This window comes from Centrocercus urophasianus, unplaced genomic scaffold, assembly GCF_019232065.1.
Source record: "Centrocercus urophasianus isolate 14NV4802_14NV808 unplaced genomic scaffold, USGS_Curo_1.0 seq_1097, whole genome shotgun sequence".
NCBI lineage: Eukaryota > Metazoa > Chordata > Aves > Galliformes > Phasianidae > Centrocercus > Centrocercus urophasianus.
Genome location: NW_024884250.1, coordinates 528 through 10,980, shown reverse-complemented (window position 1 = coordinate 10,980; position 10,453 = coordinate 528). Strand labels below are relative to the sequence as shown.

Below are 10,453 nucleotides of genomic sequence, written 5' to 3'. Positions count from 1 at the left end.
GGACCTTGATTTGGGGCAGCCCCTTTAAGAGCCATTATTTGACTCTTTCCCTTTAAGGACCATTATTTGGCACTTTCCCTTCAAGGTCTTTTATTTGGTGTTGCCCCTTCAAGAGCCTTTATTTGGCACTGTGTCTTTTAGGGCCTTTATTTGACGCTACCCCCTTAAGAGGCTTTATTAGGCACTTTCCCTTTAAGGACCTCGATTTGGCGCCGCCCCTTCAAGAACATTTATTTGACACTTTCCCTTTAAGGATCTCGATTTGGCGCTGCGCCTTTAAGGCTGGGCCGCGGCAGACGCATGCGCACTCTGCCCCCCCGCGCCATTCCGGGGCGCCGCAGACAGCGGCCCTTTTTGCTGCGGCCGGAAGCACGTGATGGCTACATCCGGCGCGGCCTCAGCCCTTCCCCAAGATGGCGCCGTCGTGCGGGCGCTGATTGTTCGAACGGTTCGCCGGACCCGACGCGCTGCCGCCGCCGCCGCCGCTCACTTCCGGCAGGCGCTGAGTGGGGGCGGAAGCGGCGGCCATGGGGCGGCGGGCCGGGTCGGGCCGCCGGCTCCAGGCCTGAGGTGAGCGCGGAGAGGCGGGCAGAGGAGGGGAGAGGCGGGGGCTCGGGCCGCGCGGGGAGGGGAGAGGAGGGCCGGGCGGCGGGACGGGGCGGAACGGCGGTGCGTGAGGGGACGGAGCGAAGGGCCGCGGGGACGGGGAGGAGGGGCGGGGCGGGAGCGGCGCAGCCGGGGAGGGCCGAACTCCGCTCCGCCGCCGACCTTGAGCGGGGCCGGCGTTGTTGGCACGCTGTCGCCGCGTCCGGAGCGCTTCACGTGTTTGGCGGCCCCGCGCGGCCGGCGGAACGGGGAGGCGGGAGGGCTCCGCGCCGTGGGGCCGCGTCTGCACCACTCGCGTCGGGCACGGCGCTGCTCGGCTTCCGGAGCGGCCGCGGGGCGGTGCGAGCCCTCCGCTGCGTGCTGAAGGGAGGTCCGCCGAGCGCTGAAAAGGACCCTCGGGGTCACCGCGTTTCATCCCCGCTGTGTGCAGGGCCGCCAAGCAGCAGAGCGGGCTGCCCAGAGCCTCGTCCAGCCTGGCCTGAATGCCTCCAGGGATGGGGCATCCACAGCCTTTCTGGACAACCTGTTCCAGTGCGTCACCACCTTCTGAGTGAGGAACTTCCTGACACCAAACCGAAATCTCCCATCTTGGTTTAAAACCAGCTGCCCGCATCCTATCGCTATCAATCCCTCTGGGCAGCAGCAGCGCACAGCAAGCCCAGTTCTCGTTGGTTCTCCTGGCCCAGCTCTCCTTGCCGCCTGCTGTCTCCCAGCCACCACATCGGTATGCAAAGCGGGAGCCCCCGGTCTGGCAGCACACATTGTCCCCAGTGAGGGGTTGGCACACAGAGGGATGTGGGAATGTGTGAGAAGTGGGGCAGCAGGAAGCGAAGGAGGTTGGACGGTGCCAGATATCCTACAAACACAGAATCACAGAACAGCTTGGGTTGGAAGGGAGCCTGAGGATCACTGAGCTCCATCCCCTGCCTCAGGCAGGGCCACCAAGCTCCAGATCTGCTGCCAGCCCAGCTTGCCCAGCACCCCATCCCACCCGGTCCCGAACGCCTCCAGGGATGGATGGGGCCCCACAGCCTCTCTCTGCAGAGCTTCCCCTGACATCCCAGCCAAACCTCCCCTCCTTCACCTGCAATCCACTCCCTCCTCGCTCTCTGCCCGAGTGAAAAGTCGATTCCCCTCCTGTCACTGATCCCCTTTAGGCACTGCAGGCTGCAGTGGGGTCACCCCCAGCCTTCTCCAGCTCCCTCAGCCCATCTTTGTACAGAGGTGCTCAGCGCTCTGCTGAACCTCCAGGCCTGTGTGTGACCCCCAGTTCTGCCCCCCAGGTCTGTGTGTGCCCCACCAGGCAGGAGCGCCTTGCAGGGAGCGCCCGGCATGGAGGACAAACGCAACATCCCCATCATCGAATGGGAGCACCTGGACAAGCGGCGCTTCTACGTGCTGGGCATCTGCATGACCATGATGATCCGCGTCAGCGTTTACCCCTTCACGCTGATCCGCACCAGGCTGCAGGTGCAGAAGGGGAAGAGCCTTTACAACGGGACCTTCGACGCCTTCATGAAGATCCTGAGGACGGAGGGGGCGGCCGGGCTGTACCGCGGCTTCCTGGTCAACACCTTCACCCTCATCTCGGGGCAGTGCTACGTCACCACCTACGAGCTGACGCGCAAATACGTGGCGCGGTACAACAACAACAACGCCGTCAAGTCGCTGGTGGCCGGCGGCTCGGCCTCGCTGGTGGCTCAGAGCATCACGGTGCCCATCGACGTCGTTTCCCAGCACCTGATGATGCAGAGGAAGGGTGAAAGCATGGGCAGGTTCACGGTGCGCGGCCGCGACGGACGGCGGGTGGTGGTGTTTGGGCAAACCAAGGACATCATCGTGCAGATCTTCAAGGCTGACGGGTTGAAGGGTTTCTACCGTGGCTACGTGGCCTCGCTGCTGACCTACATCCCCAACAGTGCCGTCTGGTGGCCCTTCTACCACTTCTACGCCGGTACGTGCGCAGGGATGGAGGTGGGCCTTTGGTTATTAATGGGGTGGGGGTCTGGCCGGGAGGGGACGGGCAGCGTGGGGGTGAGAAGGGTTGGCTGCATCTGCACCGCTTGCTTCCAGCCATCCCAGAGCAGAGGAATCACAGAATCACCGAGGTTGGAAAAGGCCTTTGAAATGCACCCAGTCCAACCGTCCACCCGTCACCAATATTCTCACTAATCCTTGTCCCTCAACACAAAATCCAGACGTTCCTTGAACACGCCAAGCTCGGTGACTCCATCGCTCCCTGGCAGCCCATTCCACTGCCTGACTTCTCCTGCAGAGAAGCACTATTTCCTAACGTCCAGCCTGAACCTCCCCAGCGCATCCAAAGCCCATTCCCTCCAGTCCTGTCACTGCTACACGAGAGCAGAGGCCGACCCCCTGCTCACTACAGCCTCCCTTCAGGCAGTTATGGAGAGCAATCAGGTCTCCCCCGAGCCTCCCCTTCTCCAGGCTGAACAACCCCAGCTCCTCACAAGACCCCGTTCTGCTCCAGACCCCCCACCAGCTTTGTTGCCCTTCTCTGAACACTTTTCAGGGCCTCGTTGTCTGTCCTGCAGCGAGGGGCCCAAAACTGGACACAGTGCTGAGTACAGGGGACAATCACCTCCATGTTCCTGCTGTTTCTGATGCAAGCCAGGATGCCATTGGCCTTCTTGGCCAGCTGGGCACAGTGCTGGCTCACGTTCAGCATCAGTTAACACCCCCAGCTCCATTTCCTCTGCCCCAAGCCTGCAGCGCTGCGTGGGGTTGTTCTGGCCAAAGTGCAGGACTCTGGCTTTTGGCCTCATTGAACCTCATCCCGTTGGTTCAGCCCAGCATTCCAGCCTGTCCAGATCCCTGTGCAGGGCCTCCCTGCCCCCAGGCAGATCCGTGCTTCCAGCCAACTTGGTGTCACCTGCAAACTTGCGCTCAGCGCCCTCATCCAGGTCACCAATAACGATGTTGAAGAGGAGCGCCGACCCCTTGGGGTCACCACTGCTCACCAGCTGCATTTACCTCCATCCACCACCACCTCGGCCCGGCCCTCCAGCCAGTTTCTTATCCAGCCAAGAGTGCCCAAGGCGCAGGCTGCCAGCTTCTGCAGCAGAATGCAGTGGGAGACGGTGCCAAAGGCCTTGCTGAAGTCTGGGTAGATAGACTGCATCAACAGCCTTTGCCTCATCTACCAGATGGTCACAGATCATAGAATCACAGAATGGCCAGGCTTGGAAGGGACTCCAGGATCACGGAGCTCCAACCCCCCGCCACACGCAGGGCCACCGACCTGCCCACGTTTCACAGCAGCCCAGGCTGCCCAGGGCCCCATCCAGCCTGGCCTCCAACCCCTCCAGCGATGGACGGGGCATCGCAGCCTCTCTGGGCAGCTGTTCAGCCCCTCACCGCTCTCCCAGCACACAACTTCCCTGACCCCCAGCCTCCAGCTGCCCTCCCTCCGCTTCCAGCCGTTCCCTGCTCTCATCTCCCCTGCCCAAGAGCTGCCTCCCCTCCTGGCTGCAGGCTCCCTGCAGGCGCTGCAGGCTGCACTCAGCTCAGCCCCAGCTCCTCTTCTCCGTGCTGAACGAGCCCAGCTCCCTCAGCCTGTCACAGAAGGAGATCAGGTTGGCCAAGCAGGACCTGCCCTTCGTGAACCCATGCTGGCGAGGCTGATCCCCCTGCTGTCCCACGCGTGCTGCGTGATCTCCCTCAAGACAGTCCCCCCCCAATAACCTTCCCTGGCACTGAGGTCAGGCTGACAGGCCTGTAGCTCCCCAAATCCTTACAGCCCTTCTAACCCTACAGCCCTTCTTGTAGGTGTGGTGGCGGAGCTTCGGGGTTCTTCTGGTCTTGTTCAGCATCTTCATCAGTGAGCTGGACGAGGGGATGGTGCAGTCAGTGTAATTGGGAATTGCACTGATGACGAAAAGCTGGGAGGAGCAGCTGATGCAGCTGGGGGCCGTGCTGCCATTCAGCAGCACCTGGGGCAGGCTGAGAGCTGGGCAGCAGGAAACCAGGGGGGGTTTAACAAGAGCAAGGGCAGAGTCTTGCAGCTGGGGAGGAATAACTGCATTGGGGTTGAGCTGCTGGAGAGGAGCTCTGCAGAGGGGGACCTGGGGCTCCTGGTGGGCGACAGGTCGGCTGTGGGCTGTGTGCCCTGGTGGCCAGGAGGGCCAGCGGGATCCTGAGGGCATTAACAGCATGAAGGGGAGCGTGGCCAGCAGGGCAAGGAAGGTGATCCCCCCCCTCTCTGTTCTGCCCTGGTGAGGCCATGTTTGGAACACTGAGCTCTGGTTTTGATCCAGACTGATTCTGGACTCCTCAGTTCAAAACAGCAGGGATCTGCTCAGGGAGGCCGCGGGTTCTCCTTCCCTGCAAGCATCGCAGAGCTTCCTGCTGCAGGGAGCTGCTGTGCAGGGGGTTGGACTCCATGACCTTCCAGGCCCTACAGCTCTGTGATTCTGTGATTCTGCGCTGTGCAAACTGAACTGATCAATGGTGTCAGTGTGTGTGTGGGGGGGGTGGAGGGGTCAAATCCTATGCAGCCAAAGCAGGAGGAGGAAATCCCCCATCCTCCCTCTGGGTGGTTGGTTGGTGGGCTGCAGGGCAGGGGGCTGGATGGGCCTCGGGGGTCCCTTCCTACAGAGGCTGTGCTCCGGTTCCGTGAGCGCCTTGCAGACGCAGTGCTGACCGTTCCCTTCTCTGCCCCATCCCCAGAGCAGCTCTCCAGCCTGACCCCCAAGGACTGCCCACATCTCCTCCTCCAAGCCATCTCAGGGCCGCTCGCCGCCGCCACGGCTTCCACGCTCACCAACCCCATGGATGTCATCAGAGCTCGGGTTCAGGTACGGCTCCGCGTCTGCCCACGGTGCTCAGCACCTCGGGACGCCCTTCCCCTGGGGCACAGCTCGGTGCTGGGGCTGCAGCGGGGTTTCAGAAACCCATTTAGCACTGCCTGGGGGCTCTGCTGCCTCCTGCCCCTGTGATGTATGTACAGAGGGGGGGTCGTTGGTGGCTGTGTCCAACCCCTTCTCTGGAACAACTCCTCCTGTGCTGCCACCAGGCATATTGAGGAGAAGAGGCATGAGGAGAAGGTTTGGGGCAGTCAGCATGGCTTCAGAAGGGGAAGCGGTGCTCGAGTGGCCTTTTATGAACACATAACCAGGCAGATAGGTGATGGCAAAGCAGAGGATCTTGGTTTTGGTAAAGCTTTTGGCAACGTCTCTCATGGCATCCTCACAGCTACACACAAATGTGGTGTGGATGGTTGGGTGGTGAGGGGCACTGTGAAGAGCTGGGGGGAAGAAGCCAGAGAGCTGTGGTCAGTTGGGATGGAGACCAGCTGGGAGCCCGGATCCAACGGGGTCCCTCGGGTCGGTGCTGGGATCAGTGCTGCTCGGTGCACACAGCAGCAACGGGGGGGAGGAAATCGAGTGCATCGGAGGTGGTGGCCCGGAACTGGGAGGAGAGGCCGACAGGCAGAGGGCTGTGCTGCCACCCAGGGACAGCTGGGCAGGCTGGAGAGCCGGGGAGAAATGGGATGAGGTGGAGCAGGGGCAGCGTAGAGCCCAGTGTGTGGACAGGAACGGCTGGGTGCCGGAACGCGTTGGGAAGCGGGCTGCTGGAGAGCAGCGGAGGGGAGAGGGACCTGGGGGTCGTGGTGGGCAGCGGGAGGACGGGAGGCAGCCAAGAAGGCTGAAGGCGCCCCGAGGTGCCTTAGAAGGGGGCTGCAGGAGGTCCAGGGAGGTTCTCCTCCCCCTCCGCACCCGGTGTCCACCAGCGCCTCCCATTTCGGTGGCTCTGCTGTGCCAGGCCGCCTCACCCACGCCTTCCAGCGCAGCCTGCCGTCCCTCCCGGCGCTGGGCAGGACCCCTCTGTCGGTGCCCTCTGTTGTTCTCAGGCCGCTCGCTTCTGTGCAGCGGTTGCTCCGGCGCTCCGTCTGTCCTGCAGCTCCTGCGGCGCCTTTTTTATGCCGCTCCTTCGCATCTCCGTGCTCACGCAGGCAGAGCCGCGAGGCAGAACACGGCGCGGTGCTGCTGCCGGCCCTCGCTCGAGCAGGAGGACGTCTGTGCCGACAGCTGGGCCGCTGGGCGGTGCGGGCTGGGAGGAAACCGCTGTGATCGGCCCTTCCAGGAGGCTGCTTTGGGAATCCTGCTCCCCATTGTGCATCTGGTGCCGCCCTGGTGCCGTCCGTCAGCATCGGGCGTTGCAGGCAGTTCATCCCTTGGCTTTTCTTCGTTGCTCTCCGTTCCGTTCGGTTTTTCAGCCGCTTCTGCAAAGGCTGCGACACGAACTCGCAGAGGGGCTGAATGTAATCGAAGCCTTGAAGCTTTATTAATCGGCTCATTTATGAGGGCTCTTCTTTCCCCTCTGCCCTCGCTGCTGCTGACATAGCAGCATAGCTTTGTGCTGTTTAAAAATGCAAACGAGTGGTTTAAAAAGCAGCCAAAATCACAGAATCACTGAGTTGTAGGGGTTGGAAGGGAGCTCCAGAGCTCATCGAGTCCAACCCCCTGCCAAAGCAGTTCCCTACAGCAGGTCGCACAGGTCAGCATCCAGGCAGGTTTTGAACATCTCCAGAGCAGGAGACTCCACCACCTGCCTGGGCAGCCTGTTCCAGTGCTCCGTCACCTCACTGTAAAGAAGTTCTTGCACATATTTGTGCACAACTTCCTATGCTGCAGTTTCCGGCCGTTTCCCCTCCTCCTGTCTCCACTCCCCACTGAAAACAGTCCGGCCTCGCCATGCTGCCCCCACACCTCAGGTATTCATAGACCTGGATCAGCTCCCCTCTCAGTCTCCTGTTCTCCAGGCTGAACAGACCCAGTTCACTCACCCTTTCCCCATAGCAGAGATGCTCCAGGCCCCTCACCATCTTCCTGGCCCTCCGCTGTTCTGTTTCCAAGAGCTCCCTGCCTGTTTTGTGCTGGGCAGCCCAGAACTGGACGCAGTGCTGCAGACGAGGCCTCAGCAGGGCAGAGCAGAGGGGGAGGATCGCCTCCCTCCACCTGCTGGCCACGCTCTGTGCAATGCACCCCAAGATGCCATTGGCCCTCTTGGCCACAAGGGCACCCTGCTGGCTCATGGCTGAGCTGTCGTCCACCAGGACACCCAGGTCAAAATAATGGAGCAGAGCCAGCAGTGCAGAAATGACTGATTGCAGGCAGGAGGGCTCTGTGCAGCTCCGGCCAGAGCCACCACACAGCCCCGCGTTCCTCAACGACTCCTCGACTACTCCTAGACTACTCCCTGGGGAGGCGACTTAAGAAATTCCATGTCAGTCGGTCCAGCACTGAAATACAACCATAGAACCCACTTGCAAGAGTCCTGAAACCCCATTTAAGGATGTCGGCAGGGGTAAATGAAGGCTGCAGGCATTAGGAAGCATGCAGGAACAACAGGCTGAAGTGAGCAAGAAATGAAGCGACTAGGAAAGCGTTTTGTGTGGTTTTAAGTGACAGGGAAAAAAGCTCTATCTTAAAATACAGAAAACACATCTAGAATCTGCGATACAACCCGACTTCATAACATCACAAGTACCTCAAAGTCTGGTCGATAAAACATTGGTTTGTGACAGTGGAAATCTGCCTGCCTTTCTGTTCTACACAAGAACATGGAGGCTGTGGGTGCCCCAGCCCTGCAGGCATTCGAGGCCAGGGGGGTTGGAACTGATGAGCATCGTGCTGCTTTTCAAGCCAGGGCATTTGATGAGTCTATGATTCTGTGGGTCCTTATGGCACCCCATGGGTCCTTATGGCACCCCTTGGATCCTTATGGCACCCCATGGGTTCTCAGGGCAGCCTGGGCTGCTGGTTGGCGACCTGCACACAGCTGGGGGTTGGAGCTGATGGTCGCTGTGCTCCTTTCAACCCAGGCCATTCTATGAGTCAATGATTCTGTGGCACCCCGTGGGTCCCTATGGCACCCCATGGATGCTTATGGCACCCCATGGATCCTTATGGCACCCTTTGGATCCTTATGGCACCCCGTGATCCTTATGGAACCCCTTGGATCCTTATGGCACCCCATGGGTCCTTATGGCACCCCATGGGTCCTTATGGCACCCCTTGGATCCTTGTGGCAGCCTGGTCTGGTGGCTGGTGACCCTGCACACAGAAGGGGGTTGGAATGAAACGAGCCTTTTCAACCCAGGCCATTCCACGAGTCAATGATTCTGTGGGTCCCTATGGCACCCCATGGATCCTTATGGCACCCCATGGGTTCTCAGGGCAGCCTGGGCTGCTGGTTGGCGACCTGCACACAGCAGGGGTTGGAACTGATGGTTGCTGTGCTCCTTTCAACCCAGGCTGTGCTGTGATTCTCCACCAAAATGTCGGTGGTTGATGGGTTGGGTTCAGCCCAGTTCAGTAACTGAAGGGGTGTGGGGGGAAAAGGGGATGAAGGGGAAAAGGAGGGGGGAAGATGGGCCCAAAACCAGAGCAGCAGCAACAGTCTGAGGAGAAAGAAACTGATTTGCTAAATAAAATATCGGAGTGCAAGACAAAGCGCTGTAATACAATGCAATACAATACAATTAGAATTGGAGCTAATAAATCAAATACTATCAAAATAATAAAATAATAAACCCAAGTGAGAGAGTGCCCAAAAGGCCTCACTCTGATGCTGAGCTGATCTGGGAGCACCGCTGGGATCAAAAGGGAGAGGACAGAATCCTTTTTCCTCGGGCAGAGAACAGCATCACAAGTGAGGCCGAGTCCTGGGCTGAGCGCAGAGCGTCGCCCTGCTTCTCGGGTTGGGCCGGGCGAATTCCAGGTCCTCCCAGTCCCTGACCTCTGTGCTTGTGCACCTTGCAGGTGGAAGGCAAAAGCTCCATCGTGCTCACCTTCAAGCAGCTGATGGCGGAGGAGGGACCCTGGGGTCTGACCAAAGGCCTTTCCGCCCGCATCATCTCCGCCACCCCCTCCACCATCGTCATCGTGGTGGGTTACGAAACGCTGAAGAAGCTGAGCCTGCGCCCGGAGCTGATGGACTCCCGGCACTGGTAGGGCTGGCAGCTCCCACAGCCGCCTTCGTGTTCAGCACCGCAGCTCTCGGAGCCGCCCTGAGCTCCGCCAGCGTTTTTGCCCGGCGCCGCACGGAGCCCTTCGTGCCCTTCCGTCCTTTGTGAAACCGGAGCCAGCAGCTTCCGCCTTCCGTCCCCTTTTTCTGCCCTCTTCAACCCCACTCGCGGCGGTTCGGCCCCGCGTTCCTCGACGGCTGCTGGAGGTGCGCGAGCAGCGCGACTCGGAGCCGCCGCAGCCTTCATTGCTGCGTTCAGGGCGGCCCCGCGCTGCCCCGTTCTGCCCTCGGACGGATCCCGGCGTTACTGAACGCTTTCTGACGGCCGTGCCGGGCGCTCGTTCCCACGTTTTGTGCACTTTACGGACCGGGGGCCGCTGGGGCTCCGGGGATGGACGCATCGCCCACGGTTCTGCTCAATGGAGTGACCCCGGCGGAGACCCGGGGCTGACCTGGAAGGAACGTCGGGGCGAATAAAGGCGCGTCCGCCGCGTTCCGCTCCGGTTCCGCTCCGACTCCTCTCCCATTCTTCTCCCGTTCCGCTCCGACTCCTCTCCCATTCTTCTCCCGTTCCGCTCCGGCTCCTCTCTCATTCCGCTCTAGTTCCATTCCCGTTCCCTTCCGATTCCACTCCCATTTCCTTTCGGCTCCTCTCCCGTTCCGCCCCGGCTCCTTTCCGGTTCCACTCCCGCTCCGGCTCCTCTACCGTTCCTCTCCCGTTCCGCTCCGGTTCCCCTCCCGTTCCGTCCCGGCTCCTCTCCCGTTCCGCTTCCATTCCCTTTCGGCTCCTCTCCCGTTCCTCTCTGCTTCTGCTCCCATTTTGCTCCGGTTCCGCTCCTGGAGCGCCGCTCGGCGG

At 60.9% G+C, this 10,453-nt stretch overlaps 1 protein-coding gene across 2 annotated transcripts; it reads left to right on the top strand.

The window, feature by feature from the left end:
- The first annotated feature begins 531 nt into the window (after positions 1-531).
- Positions 532-10,109, top strand: SLC25A44 (solute carrier family 25 member 44). 2 transcript variants are annotated; one of them, XM_042833084.1, is made up of 5 exons: positions 532-570; positions 1,037-1,330; positions 1,890-2,560; positions 5,301-5,423; positions 9,393-10,109. In XM_042833084.1, exons 3-5 carry the CDS (start codon positions 1,939-1,941, stop codon positions 9,704-9,706), a joined length of 1,059 nt encoding a protein of 352 aa, XP_042689018.1. In that variant the 5' UTR covers positions 532-570; positions 1,037-1,330; positions 1,890-1,938; the 3' UTR covers positions 9,707-10,109. The 2 variants fall into 2 exon arrangements, with proteins under 2 accessions (XP_042689018.1, XP_042689026.1); XM_042833092.1 differs by having other exon boundaries at positions 542-570; positions 5,296-5,423; positions 9,393-9,685.
- The last annotated feature ends 344 nt before the right edge of the window (positions 10,110-10,453 follow it).

Bases quoted from the DNA above. Each gene is read 5' to 3' on its own strand.
- SLC25A44 (XM_042833084.1), top strand. From the start codon at position 1,939: ATGGAGGACAAACGCAACATCCCCATCATCGAATGGGAGCACCTGGAC. The intron at 2,561-5,300 runs GTACGTGCGCAG...TCCCCAGAGCAG, and splicing joins CTTCTACCACTTCTACGCCG to CTCTCCAGCCTGACCCCCAA. The intron at 5,424-9,392 runs GTACGGCTCCGC...TGCACCTTGCAG, and splicing joins TCATCAGAGCTCGGGTTCAG to GTGGAAGGCAAAAGCTCCAT.